The sequence below is a fragment of the Rhea americana genome, unplaced genomic scaffold (assembly GCF_003343005.1).
Source record: "Rhea americana isolate MKP2758 unplaced genomic scaffold, rheAme1 scaffold_134, whole genome shotgun sequence".
NCBI lineage: Eukaryota > Metazoa > Chordata > Aves > Rheiformes > Rheidae > Rhea > Rhea americana.
Window position 1 is genome coordinate 362,476 of NW_028185417.1, and position 17,944 is coordinate 380,419.

The 17,944-nt window shown below is 38.8% G+C and overlaps 1 protein-coding gene across 1 annotated transcript in view; it reads right to left on the minus strand.

Moving 5' to 3' along the window:
• IPCEF1 (interaction protein for cytohesin exchange factors 1) overlaps positions 1-17,944 on the minus strand; it is a 37,303-nt gene that overhangs the window by 4,579 nt on the left and 14,780 nt on the right. The window contains exons 5-7 of the mRNA XM_085297980.1: positions 15,031-15,119; positions 9,263-9,620; positions 1,393-1,583 (exon numbers count right to left, since the gene is read on the minus strand). Of these exons, the coding sequence (XP_085154106.1) occupies positions 1,393-1,583; positions 9,263-9,620; positions 15,031-15,119 (638 nt within the window). The remainder of the gene's footprint in view (positions 1-1,392; positions 1,584-9,262; positions 9,621-15,030; positions 15,120-17,944) is intronic.

Genomic DNA, 17,944 nt, shown 5'->3' on the forward strand with positions numbered 1-17,944 from the left:
ATTAAATACAAGCATTAGACAAGTCTAAGCTTATAAACACTGCTAATCACAATTCGTACAATACTCCTGTGTTAAATCAGTGCAAAGCTCTCCTTCTTGCTGACGTGTAGCAGTAAGGCTTTTAGGCTTCCATTCAGCATTATACTGATGACATTGATTATCCTACTCTGTTTTGTGCTAACTGGCTCTTAGATTTATTAAGGAGGCTCCTATTGGGGGAAAACCTTGCAGTATGCTTCTACATTTAGTTTCCTATCCCATAAAATAGGAATATTACTTAACTATTTTTCTGCTGTATGATGATGGGCTTACTTTATTGCTGATATAGAAGAGTAACGCTACAGTCGGTAATGTTTCACTTCAGACTCACCAACACAGAGGAAATTTATGGAGTTATTTCACTCAGTTCTCATACCAAGCCTGGAAGCTCTACAACAGGTAGAATTCTTATGGTCCAGCTGGTTTTTTCAGGTGTATCTTCAGCAAGTTCAACACAGGCCTCAGTGCCAAAGCCAAGCCTTACRTTGCAACTAATAATCAAATCAATGACTGTGCTGATAGGATTTTTTTTTACATATATTCCTCCAGAGTAGAATGCCTGAAGTCGAATGCACTCTTTTGAAATAAGTTACACAATCCCTGCTTCTAGTGAACAAAAAAAGAAATAAGTGAAGTCCCAACTTCACATTTATTCTTTCTTCTGTTTATAATTTAAATGCTATGGTTAAGTTTTCTGTTTCCCTCAGAAGCAGGATTTGAAATTCCATGACAGCCAAAATGATGCTGACAAGTAAACAGCCTCATTAATCCCCATATTCCAGACAGATTTATTGGCCCTTTCATTAAATGTTCCATRAACCCTTCCCTCCTCCCCTCCAGTTCATGATACATTTCCAACATAAAAGCAGGATGCTTTTGTTATTAAAAATATTTTAGTTACRGGAGATCTTTACAATAGCTTTGGCACATCCTGTGCATTCTCCAATAAGCACATAAGGAAAACTTTTTTGGCTCAAGGTTGTTTTCTTGTCCTTTATCATTAATATACTCTTTCTGCTAAAGGCTTTCCTATTTAGTGCATTAAGCTAAGCTTGCAAATTTTCCAGCTAAATAAAAGGAACTTTCCTTACTAAATTTTCCAAATGGCTGAAACTTCTGCAAAAAGAGGCCCTTCTGAACTATTGCCTCTGCTTCCAGTTCAAATTTAACAGCAAAGCRTAGATTGATGTTCAGAATAAAGTAGAAAACAATTTCAAAAGCTAAATCAAATTCTCTGGAGCTTTAAACAAATATGTAATTAGAGTCTGGCTGAAGTCCAGGCTTGCTTCTTTTTTCAGCCAAAGTGCGTGTTTCTCTCAGGAAAGAAACCTTGGCTCTACTCTGTAACCTCACCTTTAATGTGCTATTCAGCATTCGAATTTTGTGGAGTTTCTCATTAATGGAAGGATTTTTGCTACGTTTGATAAATGACTTCCTAAGCTCTTTCTTGGTTGAAGGCCGACGATCACCAATGGGAGACAAGCTCGCTTGTTCTAATGACTTATAAAGCCGCTCCATCTCATCATTGGGGCATTTTCCCTGATCTGCAAAGAAAAGAATAAATTTAACATGAAAATGTGAATATGGCAGCACATAGCAGAATCATTAAGTTCAGCCATCAGAAGGGATCTTAGGGATCTTAGCCAAGTTAAAAAGTAATAATGTTAGAGTAAAAAAAATAAGGGGGGGGGGGGCTTTTTTAGTAAAATTTTTATGGTTGCAATTTCTGTGTGGCCCTAATGAAGCTTTCATTATCTTCATTTTCATTATTCTTTTCAATCTGATGGCTCCCAAGGTGTGGCACATTCTTCCATGGCAGAAAAAAAAAAAAAAAAAAAAAAAARAGGAAAACCCAGCAAGCTGTTGAGAATTAAGTAGGATAAAATAATAWAAAAACTGAAGCAGAGWAATTTTTTTTTTTTGGGGGGGGGGACGACTTAAAAATGAATAGGCCAGAGCTAAAAAAGTACCAAGCATAGATGGGCACATATAAACAGAAGGCCATTTTCTGCAACAAACTGTGCAGTTCATYTAGATGATAGGACCAGATACTGTTATCCCTCAGTCCACACTGCAAGCTTTTCTATTTCAGTATTTACTACAGGAAAATCTTAACATTATTGGAGTTTTAGGGTGCTAATGAGTCCTTTAATTCTCCACTGGGATAATATTCAGTTTTATTTCACTGGGGGTAATGGTGGTGGTTCTTCTTAAATGCAGTCCTCCATGTGCCAATAGAGCTATCTGTGCTTTTTTTTAAAAAAAAAAAAGTTAAATATCGACTTTTCTAAATTATCTTCATTCAGTAAACAATTTCTGAACAAAAGGAAGAAGTCCCTTTGCTCTCTCCTGCTGCAGCAAAAAGTCCCTCTGGAGAAGGATTCCAAGAGCATCCTCCAGAGCCATCCAAGGTCAGTAAACGCATTCAGTAAACTGCAAACCACCGTTGTGCAACCATCACTTTGCCTGTGCCAAGCCATGTCCAAGGGTGGCTGCAATTGAAAAGYGATGCATTAGAAGGGGGTGGAGGGGAAGCATAAAGGAGCAGGCCAAGAGCAAAAATYTGGTCCTTTCTACATTACACTCACCACAGCATTAAAGATCTTCACTCTGCACCAGCTAAAGCAAATAAGAAAGCTTTGTTTTGCCTACGTGAGCTGGGATTAGGCCTGAAATGCTGTAGCTGAATAGCTGTCCAGTATGTCAGCACACTCAGGAGTCTGCTTCTTATCTTTTTCATGTTTTAAGAAGTTACAGCATCCTCCTACACCCCCATTCTTTTAAATATTTAGGTTAAAGGAAAGGTTTATGATATGTTACAAATATTTGTCTTCAATCTGTTGCTGGCTTTCTTTCATTACTTTGCGATTATAAAAAGGCTGCTGTACCTTGACAAGAACTAAATATAGCTTCCTTCGCTGGTGCAGTGCTGGGGGAGGAGGAGGAGAACTGCTGTATATTTAACAGACTGCAGGAAATAGAAAAAAATGCACGTGTAAGGCGTAATACACAGCAGTAGTATTTCCTGAAAATTGTCAGCTCATGCCATTGGGCTTGTAATTRTAACTAGCTTCCTGCCTACTTACTTGGGATGAAGCAGCTGTTTCATTAACCAGCTCCTGCATAGGGCTGGCTCAGATGTGCTGCAGACATCACCCATCGGGACTGTACACAGTATCATTTTCAGAGATAAATTCAGCTATATCAGATCCACTTGATGGATATCCAAGAAAAAGTATATAAAAATAAAAAAGAAATGCATTGACTCTGTCCAGCAACTTTGAAAAAAAAAAAGGGAGCGGGGCCAAAAGGACTATAATGCCTGCTCTGGACATTTTTTTGAAGCTAACTCATGATGCTTYCCTGTCCTAAAAGTGTAAGGAAATAGCAAGTATGATAAAACACCCTCTCTGAACATGCATCTTCCATTCTACATATTCTAAYATCTCTTATGCATTTGTGGTTGGAGGTAGGCAGAACAGAAGTACTTGGCATATAAAGAACAGTAGTAGTTCAGGCCAGAAAACCCCAGCAGAAGGCTCTCTCCACATGATCCGCACTCTGAACTCAGCTTCTGAATTCTTTCAAGCTTGCAACCTTGAAAAACTCCCCCCTTATATCCTACTCTTTCCCTACTCCGACCACTGAAAGGATGGATCAGGTCAGCTAACTTCACAGGGACATGAACGCACGAGATTCCGGAGATCAGGTGCGTAGAAAGCGTGACAGTGAAGAGGCTGAACAGAATTTCAGGAAACAAAGGATGAATGAAACCTACAGGCTATGTAGAGCCAGACGCAAGTACTTTTGTCTACCTTTTTACTTACATTAATAAGCAATGAGCTTCTCTCACAACAGYTTAAGAAAAGTATCTTAATATTGTGATTTTGTATATAAGCGAACGCTGGTTTTGTTTTGTATATAAACAAATATTGCTATTTACAGACAGTAAATCTGCCAATAAACCTCCTTAAATTAAACCTCCTCCTCAGAATATTTGATGCTCGTCTGGCCTTTAGCCTAAATATCCTGAGTTCCCCTGAGCCAAGTTCAAAAAGCCCAGTGCTTTGCAGGCTTAAAACTGTTACTAAACATACTAGATTCAGTGCATAAATCTGTAAATAGGAGAGGTCATGGAAACAGTGGAGAGGCATTATATCAACAAATCAATTAAAAGCACAGTAAAAAGATCTGTGATAAGAAAACATTTCTCATCACTCACACATTCTTTAATGGTCTATTACAGTATTTCACAAACCTCCTAATGCCAGGAAAGTAAATGAAGAAAGTACTACTTGTAGTGTGTTTTGTGCTTTTTCTCCCACAAAAACATCCAAAGAAAATTAAGGAAGGATCAGTTTTACTGGGCTCTTGCACAGTCCCTTTCATCTATGAGTCTCTCAGCCTCCTAAGCCTCATAGTACTCCTTGAAAAATTATATATCATGGCTCTTAACTTTGTCAGACTCCACTATGGGGAAAGTGGAACAGAACCAGGGCTGTGCTGACAAAAACAAAGTCTTTCCCTAAGCTATTTCAACATTTCRGAGAAAGAGATATTCCATTGTGGGGTGAGAACCCACATTCCATTTAGGCTAGTGAGAACCTCTCACTAGTCCTCTTTCAGGAAAAGTGACACAGAATTTTGAGGCTTGGTGCCACTTATCAGGAATTTCCCTCTTACCAAACAGGAGATATCACAGACAAAAGCAAGTTGCCACAAGACTGAGTATACTAGTTCTTCATGTCCTCAGTTTTCAGCTTCCACTTTCCCTTCAGCCAACTTGCCACAAGTGGGAGACATCAAGGTATTCAGACTCCCCACTTTGCAGCAGCAACACAGAAGTCTACCTGCAAATTCATAACTTAAATGCTTTCCAAGAAGCAGCTGTGAAAAACCAAGCTTAATGCTTCCCAGCGGTAAAGAAATAGACATTGGCAATGTTTTGCAGAAAGAACATTTTGCATTGAAAATTATTTCCAACAGAGTATATCTTGCTGAACATATCTCTAAACTGAACCCCAAAAATTTAAACACTTGTTCTCCCACCYTCTAACACTGAGCTCTCACAGCTCTCCAACTGTGGATTAATTCTAGGGAAAAAACTGCTTCTTCTCCCTGTCTTTCCCACTTGTATGAGCTTCTTGTGGCTGTGGTAACACCTCTATTTCTGATTCTGCTAAACATTTTTATGCCAATGCAACAGCATACAGACCTAGACTGGGGATAAAGGAGGAGAAAAATTTAACTCCCTTCCTCCCTCACCTCACACATACACACATGCACACAGTGTCTACTCTCCACAGTAGTAGTGAACTTTTCAGTGAGAATATGACGACATTGTGGGGAAATCACATTTTGCGTAGAACTATAGAATAGAAAACTCCATTTAAGAGTGCATAGCTTAGGCAAATTCCTCACTGACAAATGCAGAACTACTAAACTATGAGATAGGAGAAAGTGGGAGAAAAGGACAGAAAAAATACATTACCACCAATAGTAAGATGCTCTTAGCTACAACAGTATACTCTTGTATATTGTATTCCTCCACAAAGAGAGATATCGTTTTTAGTAAACTCTGACCTGTCTGGAAATAACACATTTAAGTATCTTTTTCCAAGTTCTGAAAACTGCAACATCATAATTTGCACTATGATTTCTAAAGTCTTTTTGATGAGAAGCAAAATAATCATTCAAATACCACTGTTTTTCCATACAATTATCCTCACTATAGGCAAATCTGTTGGTCTAAGCAATCATAATCTAGCATGTTTTTTTGAAATTTCTGCAGCAGGAACAAAGGGGCCAGAGAACACCAGAAGATCTGTTCTAGCTATTACTGGCACAAGCAAACTCTAGAGGGGAAGAGGATGTCAGTTCTGAAAAAAAGAAGGATTTGATTGCATCCAGCTCCTGTTTAACCAGTTATTTCCCACAAAATCAACCTAGATAAATTTCAAATGTTTTGTGAAATATTTTTGAGGTTTCCCAGAATATCAGAGCACATGCCAGCTCTTCTACAAGTTACTGTGAAATAAAAGATGGTACCACAGGAATTTCTTGCCAAGATCCATTAACTTCACTTGATCATGAACATAAATTCTTAAGGAAATGTAAGGAAGAAGGATGTTGTTGCTATAGTAGAAGATCCTTAACTACATGCAAACACATATTCCTGTTCTCTTGTAGTAACCTTTCAATTTCTGAAGCTTCCTTTTGTTATTGTTTTTTCTGATGATGATAGTTTAATTTTTCTTCCAGCAGTTGCCAGAAGAAATACAAAAGGTGAAGTTTGGCTGCAGAGAGCGTCTGGCCATCCTGGATGAAGCAAGGCCAGCTTCTGGATACAGCGCACGTAGTCAGATACTTGTTTATATTCTTAACTGTTGCTTGTTTGCCTTTAAGTTTCTGTGTGTTGTAAGAGTTTTGAATCCTTTGTCTCTGTACCTGTAGCAGGCCACAATACTGAAATATTATTTTTCCCACAAAGTAAATGTAAATCTGATTTCCTGTCAAAAGAAAATGCTGTTAAATTTTGTCTTTTCTTGTACTCTGTGTTACTCTCTGGTATATAAACTTTCCTCAAAAATCAGAGCTGTGAATAAGGCTGAAAACATTCATAAAATCAGGAAGAGTAAGGCTGGAAAGGCCTTCAAAATGTCATCTCGTACATCTCTTTGCACATGACAGAGTTGTTTAGCAGATTTCATTTCAGAGTTTTCATTCAAAAAATAATCCATTATCATTTAGTTGAATCTTTCATTTTTCTCACAGAGATTTGGGCCATTTGATATTCTTTATGAAACTTTCCTTTCATTGTTTAATTCATAGCTAATGTTTCTGTACTCTTCTGGTATTTTCATGACATGCTTTTCCCACAAAGTCATAGCTGCTCTTCCTCCTAGCTCACAGCTTTTCTCATTTTCATCTCTGTTTCTGTCTTTTGCCAGTAAAAGTGCTCTTCAGTTCTTGAAAACTTTCACCTCAATGCTCAGCAGCTATCAGCTGCAAATAACTTCACATGGGGCATTTGCTAAGCAGAACATGGCCACCAAGTAGACTGTGTGACAGGTTATTTCTCTCCTCATAAGGAGGAGCAGAGAGCATGCGCGTGCTTGAACGTTGTGGGGTGAGAGTGTTCAAAGAATGCGTAGCTGTTGTAAAAAGAACAGTACAGGCAAGTACAGGCTTTGCACAACACTGGACAAATGCTTTCAGAACATGTACTAACGCAAGACGGTCCCGTCTCCTTTGGCACACRGTCCAGTTACTCTAAAACACGCAGAGTGGGGAGAAATGCACTATGGAGAAGCATCATAAAGCACACAATACTGATTGCACTAGCAGATGATTGAGGCATGCACTCTCCTTGTTTCACAGCAGATCACTCTATCGTGCTCTTATGGCTCATGGTAAATAATACGGTTTGGCAGCTAGCTTATACTCCACACTTGAAATTCATCTCATAGGRTTCATGCATATCCATATTAACTAGTTGGAGGTAAAAATTCATGGAGAATAAGCCATAGAATCAGAATTACATCCTTTCCAATAACTTTCATTTTGAACTGAATTGTTACTGTACATTAGTCCTTTTTTTCCATCTCATATTCTCAAATTGAGGTAGCTTAGTTAATCTCCTTGCAATTTTTTTCATTATTTTTCCACAGGCCACTGTAAGAAAAAGTTGCAAACACTCTCCATCCCCTCCCCATACCATGCAGACTTGATAAAGGAAAGAAAAACACATATACAGAGCACCTCTTACTGGCTCAACAACAAGTTATGATGCAGAGAGTAACTAGTGAGGTTATACAGTTTCCATAGTGACTATCTCATTGCAATGATCTATTTCTGGAATTTCATCACAGATCACCAGAATGGTTAGAGTGGAAGTGTTCCACAATCAAGGAAAAGCTGCCTGCTACGGAGTGAGCAGATGGAAATATTAATTTCCCTAAAAATATTTTTCGGACAATTAAATCACCTTCCAAATGTTAGGAATATAACAAAATGTGTCTGGATTTATATTTCAATCCTAATTTTATTGGTAAGTATTACTGTATCATTATATGATTTCAGCCTACAAAAATGTGCTTTAAATAATTACAAATCTGTCAGGCTAAATCTATGATCATCCATAAAAGTACTTGTCAGTACCCGTACAGTTACTATGGTAAGCATCACCCTGAGCATTATTGCAGGATTTCTGAGAATGCCATAGTAACATATTTTAAGCAAAAGGTGATGTTTACTCTTCTAAAGAGCAACCATTGAACCTTGCTTAATGGGATCTTTAAGCCACTATGTCATATACAGCATACACGCCAACAGTTCATCTGAATGTACCTAAATATGGGCTCGTATGTAACCTGGAAATCCCTCAGTTCACCCAAAGAATGTTTCCCAAAGACATTACATGTACAAATTTAATCCAGGAAGTCAAATTACTGAAGACAATGCATTTACTATGTATTTCTTTAGGGACACCATTTCTGCTAGGCTCACTACTTTCAGTTCCCCAAAGCTCAAAAGGCAAGGCACATGGCTTTACTATGGCAGTAGAGTTATTAAAGAAACAACAACCAAATTCTGGAAAAAGTACCATATTTTTAATTTAGCAGTATATTTCAGTATTAGGATATCAATGCAAACACGCATATGCTTAAATARCGTCCAGTCTTAAATGACTTTCTGATTCAGGATTGCACATGTTTCCTCTTGATTATGAGGAAGTTCAGTMAAATCAATACAGAACATGTGGTGAAAGTGAAAGTAACTCCTTTCATTTTTAAATGTGGATTGACATTACCCCCTATTCACCACTTCCTACACATGCCATTTTGCTTAGGATGTCAGTTCTGTGACAGTCCAGACATTGTCCACTTCCACCCCTACTTGTGAGACTTTCTTAAAATTTAGATTCAATTCTATCCAATGAAAGTCAGACATTTTAAAATATACAAAGCCAATAAAAATGTCTGTATTAGGATTTTATACAGAGGTTACGATTTTAACATCTAGGCAAAATTTGAGAAAAAAATCTAAAAGTATTTATCATTTAGATACTAGGTTATCTATTGAAGCACAGTAAACCAGATGTTATAAAGGATGTGCCACCAGAAAATGCTTCAGTATAGCATATAAAGGAAAGAAAGGGAAAGAGGGRAAAAAAAGAAACTTTTACATTGTATCACACTGCAGACAAAATCTCTTCACTCACCTTTGGCTAGTGATTTCTGTTCTGTTGCATCTAGCACAGCTAGGCAATGCATATCTTGAGTTATCAAAAAATTTGGGGATCCACCACCAGGCTGGACCTCCTGGTTTTCTGCCACTTGTCCACAGTCCACTTCTGGCTGCTCCTCTGAGTGAATCTGGACACAGAAGGTTAAAGGCTGATCACCCTCTTCTGCAGCAGAGCTGTTAACTAGGTCAAGCCAGGACTGCCTTTCAGGATAAACCACTTTGGACACCAAGGAAGATGACGACTCTTGGGAGCTGAAAGTGCTTTCAGGAGAGGAGAGAGAACAAGATGCTTCACTTGACAGAGTTGAGGTCAAGGAGGACTTCTGCTGATCCTGTTTTCCAGAAACAAAAAAACAAAACAAAACCAAAAAAAAAAATAGTTATTCCAAATCATTCCTGTTCTTAGGCTATACATACTGTAGACACGCAGCTGAAATGCTAACTGACTAAAACAGATATAATCTGATCAAATATGCATCCAAACAAGCCTGAGGTATGAAAGCGAGTCTTTCATATAATAGTACTTTCAAAAACTAAGTGATGAGGCGATCAAAACCTGGCAAGGCCTGGAAACAAAAGAGCAAGAAAAAGAATGTCAAGTTTTGAATGCAACGTTCCATGTTAGGTTGCACATTCACTTTCACTCATTATTCACGTTCACTCTGTTGATCTAATCAAGAGTGCAGAAGAGAAKCCATAAATCAGTTTTTGACCACAGAGTTGTCTTGAAGCATTCAGTAAATCCATCAGTGCTAAAACCGGAGACAGTCAGGAGTGAGCCTGAGCAGTGAACTATCTTGACTTTCTCAGCACAGTTATTTCACCTGGTCCATTYAAGGGACTAATCATTCACCAAGCCAGGAAGGCTTGGTAATACAATGGCAAGTCAATGGTGAAAGGGAAAGGCAGGCAACCAAAGGTAAATGGAATGCAAAAGGRGAATGGTGCAAGATTTGTGCTGCTCGTTCACCTGCCAAAATTATTCCTTGAGCACATGAGTCTTGGAACTGAGCTTCGCTACAGATGCATCAGAAGTAGTCAGCACATCCTAGGGCCCTCTATGCCGTACTGGTCTCATCAAGAGTTAATACAATCAGAAGGGGATCAGATACATCTACAAACCATCATTAGGAGCTAGGAGACGAATTAGAGAGGATTTAATAGGGGCATGATATCAGGTAAAGAAAGGTTTAGAAAAAGAATAAGGTTCTGAAAGGTGTGTAGCAGCATCTCCCCTTTACAGGAGTCATTATGCTGGTTGTCTTGTACTACTGTCTAGTCGCCAAAAGCAACTTCTTTCACACAAGGACTGGTGCTAGTCTGCTTCTTACTGACCAGCCACAACTGAAAAGATGAGCCAAGTAAAAGAATCAAATACYGAAATAAAAGGACACTCCACCAAACTGAGAGGCACGTATTCAAAACTRTTAACAAGAACAACTCTACACAAAATATAATTGTGTGGAGAGGACATTTCTATACAGTTAATTGTGGCATTGCCAAATCAAAGTTGAAGCCAAGCAAAGCTTCAAAGAAGGCCAAAAATTTCCTACATAGGTACACAGAAACATACAGATACACACAAATACACAGAAGCAGATTAACAACAATAAAGTAACGGAAGGGAGACAAAGCCTCATACTGCAGCCATTAGCAGAGACTTCTAGAAAACACAATGAGACCAAATATGTAAGCCAGATTTCTCATATCTGCTACTTCAAAAATTTGAGTCCTTCTTACAAATCAGCTGCTACTGACCCCTGACAAAACCAGAATATCAGACTTGATAGACCACAAGTCTGGAAAGTTTATATACATAGGTAGAATAGATCTCTAGGGATTGATAACTAAGCTAGTAGTACTGAAAATTACTGAAATGATGTTGCTAGGGAAACYTGGACAAGATGAAAACACCATAAAGGGACTAGCCTGGAACATCTATTAATAGTCACCTGGTAAACTAGAAACAGAAGTATTCATATAAACAAAGTRTGACAACATTTTTGGATTAAGCTATGTAAAATTCTGCAACTCAGTGTTGCTATGGCATATACTACTTTCTTTTTACATTAAAAAATGCAAACGAGATTCTCTTCCTAACGTTTTGATCTAGCTGTTTCATGTAGCTACTAAACAATTCAGAAAATGAGGAGGACCAATATGAKGTTGTGCTCACCATTTGTTTGCACTGCTTTCTTCACTTTCGTAAATTTTCAAAGCCATTCCCCCAAGACTMTCTCAAATGTTATGGGAATAAACCTTATTTATGAAAAGTGCGATRCTGTGTTTCAGGTAGCTATCTGTTTTTAAAAAGAAAAACTTCACAAATGCACCATAAAGGAAAGGATAAGGAGGTGCTGTCATAAACTACACCTACTAGGGACAAAAGTGCGCTTGGGAACAYGAGTGACCTGAAGCATTTCATCTGTCTCAGAACTCCTATTGAAAAGACAAACTGTTGAACTGTTTGTACAGCCAAGCAGAACRACTGAAAAGTTGCTCATGCACACATGGTGTCGATGGTCTAAATTCAGTTGTTCAAAGGCAGAAAAGGAATAGGTCAGATCTCACCTACATTTTCTGGCATTTTTGCATGCAATAGAAAGTGCTATTGAAAGGAAAATGGTGTCTCACTGAATGGAATGTATTTTTGTTTTTATTTTCATTTTGTGTTACAGAAAAGATTTGGGTGAGAGCAAAGAAGACTGCCAGAATGTGTTTCTCTTTCTGTATGTCTGTGAATATATATATTTTATTTTTCTTGGCATGACCAATGTTTAGCTAAGCTACTAAAGTGGTTCCTTCAGAAGATTTGCAGTCATCCATGTAAAAATAAATCTCCATTTGAGGATATTTTAAAAAGCAGATRTTCAAGCCAGCAGATTGTAAGGATTCCACTGGAGATAAAGGACTCTCTAGGCATATTTTAGAGAAAAAATTATCTCCATGAAACACATCAACAACTTTTTCAGAACTGATGCAGTCTATTGGTTCAACATGTCTGCTAGTTTTCGAGCAATAAATCCATTCCTGTGCAGCAAAATTAATGCAATAGGCAGTAAAACTTGTGTCCTACAGATGCTAAAATGTATTTGGTTTTTGCTTGCTCTCTTCTTCAACAGTACCAGAAGCACTCATAAACATAGAAAATTTGTGCTCACTATTGATTGTTTTTTCAATGGTCAAAATGCTTTGAATTAGGTGAGAACAGAACAGCAACTAAAACTTCATTCTATAAGAACAGCAAAATGTAGCTCTAAAAGATAACAGAGCCTGCACCTGGATGGCTATTAGTTTCCAGATTAATAGTTTCCAGTCTGGAGTTGATCTCAAAAATTTTGGAGACCTTTCTAATTGAGATAGAAGAGGTTTAATTTTCAAAAGTGTCCACTGCTTCTAAATTCTATTTTGTAAAAACATCCCTGTCAAGAGCCTATAACATTCTTAATGTTGGTCTGAGTTTCCAGGATAAGTGTCTCTTCCAATAGCAATCTGAAAAGATGCAAATAGGCATCCCAAATGATGTGTACCCATATAGGATTATCCCAAATCCATCAAATATTCAGGGTCTCATAGCTTGGTGTAAAAACTCTGTAGTGAACGAACAGGCAGCAAGCAGCGTGTAATCAGCCTTCCTCAAACCAACCAAGAGCTCCATCCTTAGAACTGACTTCCCAGTAAAAGCTGTGCTTTCCCAATCTTTCCAGTGGTTTTCTTGCCCCAATAGTTGTCAGGAGTAAGGGGGGAGATAACCAAAATTTAAAAGAGGACTCCAATTTGTGATCAAATTGGCTCTGYTGGTACCTAAGTATTTTCTACCCACCACATTAGCAATCTAAGCATAGGGTAGAGCAGTGGCTGTTGAAGCTTATCTCAGTGCCCTCTTTTTGGAGTATAAGATGACTAATCTGCTTAGCAGACACTAACTTTTGTCCATGGCAGAACTGACTTTAAAATGGAGATGAGGAGAAGGAAAAGCAACTCAGAAAGGAAAAGGCTGGAGGAGGGAAGATAAGACTTGGGAGGAAAGATTGAGGAAGCAGGACCTCCCCAGCACCTGCCTCCCTACTAAAACCCTGAAGCCAGCCTTGTCTCCTACTGTACCCTCCCAGAAGAGCATATGGGTAGGAGACAACCAGAGATTGTATCTGCAGCAGACTGACACGCAGCAGGAAGCCAGAAAAGCAGAAAACTACAAAATAGCACCTGTTTAAACTGATCATCTGGAAAAATGCAGGCATTCCTTTCAGGGTGAGCAGAAGGGAAAGACATCTACARCCGCTTAAAGGCAAGCCACTGAGATATAAAATTCAAGATGCTTCATTATCAGCCTTTGGCCCAAAATAACTCTTGGAATCATGTTGCCAAGGTTCCTATTTCCTCCAATATTTATAGCCATTTGGCCGCATTTAACTTTCAGTTAATACAGCCAGTAGAGAATCACCTTTTATATAGTAGTCAACACCACACATCCCTGGAGTGCCAGGTGGATTGTTTTACAGCGATTAACATTAAACAACTGTTCTCGGAGAGGAAGTGAACACTGACTTATCTGACTGAAACAGAAGGGGGCAAATAGGTGATGGTGTGGCATACACTCCCAGCTTTATGAGAGCCAATTAAAGAATCCCAGACAGGCAGCTCTGGGCCATCACATCTCCTTTTATTACTGACTATGACCATGCAAGCTTCTACGGCTGATCCACATTTTTCAAATTTATTCTTGATTCAGTGACTCTGTGAGCACCCCAGCTACTGTCATTTCAGTGCACCAGTAGAGGAACCTGCACCAGACCGATGAGGTAGTGAGCACTTGCCCTTTATGAGGTGCAATTATAGCAAGTATATTACTGTGTACCCCTTGACTTTAGCTTTCAGCAGAGGAGGGAAAGGCTTGAACTAAGGATCCTTATTTCAGGCACACTACTGTCTCTAAATGGATTAGTCATTTCTAAACATAGAGTAAGTAAAGCTTGTATAGTAAGAGGTATATAAAGTGAGATGAGAACACTGGGGAAAGCAATTAGGTAAGTCAATTTAATTAGACACATGAGGGTGCATACTGCTTATTTTAACTCATGAATTGAAGCTAGGCAGGAAGGAACATTCTGGACAAATGCTCCACAGAAAGAGAGAAAAAGAGCATGGATCTGGGGAGGATGCCTATTTTCTTTGTTTATAGTCTCTTTTTCAGAATTAGARGAAAAGAATAGATTTTATCACTGTGAACAGAGACCACTTTCCTTTCATTTCCCTTTACTTTCCTACCACAAGTGTATCTCTGAGTTCAGCAGTTTTAAGAGTATCTCACTCAAATAAATATAAATCTGTTGGATGATGCTGTCAGAGGTCACCAAAAAAAAAGAAAAAAGAAAAAAAGTTTCGGGATTGGATAAGGGAAGAATAGTATGAATAATTAGGTTACAGTTGTGTGTTAAAAACCTTGTAAAGGAAAGACACAATGTGTCCATGAGGTAGAGTGACACCTTCCTTTCTAAAACAGGTATGTCTTCCTCRGAAGGAGTTTGTTCTTTCAAGTATGAGGCTCTCAGCGGAGGAGACTAGAATAACAGCAAGCTCTGTCATAGGGTGGGTGGTGAGTTAGTGCATCCACGTTTCACAGGCAAAAAGTGAACATTTACAGCAACTTTTTGAGGTTATTAGGTAAACATGCACCTTCTGAAGAGAGATCTGTTCCAACTGGTTAGCAGCTAGAAAAAAGCTCATTACTGTAAGACTTACCAAATGAGGAGGTGGTAGCTGAGCCGTGTAGGGGGGAGGTGGTGTGTCTGTTATTTCTGGATCATCATGTTCACTTTCACTGTAACATTCTGGGGCAGATACAGAAAAATGAACAAAAACAAACTGTTAGGCTGACACTCATGTATTCCTTGCAGCACTGTGGTAGCCCAATACCACTAAATAGCACTTTATGGTCTGAGGACCACACTGTAACACATCAGTGTCTCCTAGAGTGAAAATTAACCCTCTTGTGGTGATGCTCCACTACTTCATGGCAACATTTTCTTTTTTTTTTTTTTTAGGGAAAAAAAAAAGAAAAAATATAGTAATTGCTGTGGCAGCAGGAAACACCAGGTGGCACTGCCATAGATAGCTTTAAAGGGGAAATTTTTTTTTCAGCCTTTAAAAGAAAGGTTGCCTGGTTTGTTGGATAATTTATGGAAACCTGTTGCAAGTAGTAGTTTCTGTCCCTTAATCTCTGTAACCAGCAAACTGTCCTGAACAGGCAACAGGCACTGGATTTTGCCTGAGAGCTTGGAAAGCAGATTGCTTACATGGTACTTAGGAAAGCAATAAACCCCCCGCATCAGAAATTTTTGCCACCACACAGTAACTCATGTGGGCACACCATGTGGAACAGTGGTATATTTGTAGAGCTAGTAATAAAAGTAAACACATTAGGATTATAAATCGCATTCATTATTTTTAAAATGAAAAGCAAGCCCAGATAGAGCCCCAGTGTCGTTTGACACATGACAAAGAGGCAGTCATGTTATTTAATTACCTGTGAAGCACGTGGAGGTATTTTCCAGCACTTCTTAAGTGCTTTTTAACACTGGATTAAATAAAGTGATAACCAGACAGTTGATAAAATGAGACATGTACAAGAACAGGAGGCAGTAAATTGTTGGTTCCTATTTCCAGAGCCTGGCTGTAACCACCGGGCAAAATCACTTCCCCTCCACTAAAACTCCTGGCGCTCATCGCCCCTTCAGATCAAACCTCTGTAGGAGTAAGCGTTTGCAAGCTTTGCTGTACCATGTGTCAAGGGAGACAGCGCTCACCCCTACCCCGGTGAGCTGGGGACTGAGCTGGGGACGTGCATRGTAGTAATCAGTTAAGAGTTTAATGAGGACAACATCAGCAAGTGTTAAGTGACAGATGTGCAGTGCAAAGGCTGCCCTTGCGGTTTCCACTGGAGCCAGCACTCTTCACTTCCTCTCCCTCACTGCGAGTTGCCTAAAGTCACTTTTGGACTCTTTTTAAAGAGCAACTGCATCTCTCTGGTGGAAATAATTCTCCAGCCATCTCTCTCCAAGTTAGTAAGGGTTGTTTATATTAAGAGAGAGTTTTTTAAGAGCTGGACTTCATGGGTTTGAATCAGTAGATAATAACGTTAGCATAGTCTGTGGGTAAACACTTATGCTTATCACTCCTTTTAGCTAAACTAATACCTACACACTTTCTTTCTGTGCTGGGGTTCTAATAACTACACTGTGAAGGGAAAAAAGTTTTAAAAGATAACAATTTCATTGATGGGAAAAMGGCTTCTAAGATGTTAGCAAAGTGAAACTTACGGAGTTTCATTACTTTTTGAATAATATATACGTATTTCCTCCCGGTATGATTATTTGCAGAGTTTTTAACAGCATAACTGCTATTCAGTTTAGTGAAAATATGTGTTGGCACRTCTTAGCATAAAGGACTGAGACTGGCTACAGTAAGGCCTGTATCAAATTCTATGGCTCTGTTAATACATTCCTGAATAACTCTGAGTAAAGAACTTACTGTTTCTATAGCTCCCTTTTTTTCAGACCAAAGAACTGAAAAAGAATCTGCCAACAGGAGGGGTGAAGGCAGAGAAAGCAAATGAATCTACAAGAACAGCCATAACGAGAGCCAAGACCTTCCTGGAGAGTTATGGTGTGTGACACAGAGGGGAGAAGTGGATCACTAGAAGGAGAAATGGCTATGGGTAATGGTGACATCTCTCTGCAGCGTAACAGTGCCTCTGTAAGGCATGTCCACATGGGCTTGCTGATATGGTACTGAACCCACACTCAAGAGAGCTGATCGAGCACCTGTGACAAAACGGGAGTGGAAAGATGAGTAGGCGTTCAGCACCAGAATCAGAGGGCTTTTTGATGAAGGGGAGACAGGCAGACAGCTCCAAAAGTTGAAGAAATCTTGGCTACCTTATGCTTATTCCTAGGTAGTTAGATAACCTGCTGCAAAGTTTGCTCAGGTGGATTATTTTATCTCTCTTTGTCTCTCTCGTACTTTTTCTTTTCATTTTTTTTAATGAAGCTTAGTTGGCTCTTATTTTTAATCAAATTTTCAAGCTCTTGACTCAGCGAAGCCAACCAACATGCTACATTTTCTGAACTTTTTTAAAAAATTATTTGTTTCTGTATCTAATATTTTGACAATCATTACATTCAATCAATCTTCTCCTTTGTGTAAACATGGAAAACATGTTTGGATACTTCTTTGCCAAGTATAATTATCATGCAGTTCTTGCTACACAGCCTAGTATTCTGCAAAGCCCTCCATACTAATTATCTCAGATTGTTCTGATATAATTGGGTTGCAGGAGGACACAGACATCTTGAAGGAATTTAGGGAAATGGGAATTAATAGGTTTCTCGACAATTAAGAGAAACAATGAAATGAAGACAAAAAAAAAGGTGAGACCTCCTGGATCTCCAGAAATGAGTGATATCTATGTTTATCAGCAAATGCTGCTTTTAATGGCAGAGTATATATGGAGCCGGATCAGACTAATCAATAAACGGTACTGCATGTCCAAAGCTGGCCTTCCAATGCTTAGACAAAACAAGCTGCATCACTTAAGTGTTCATATCAGTCTAAACACCAGTTTCTTCTCCATAACACCTGTTTTTTTCAGAATCTG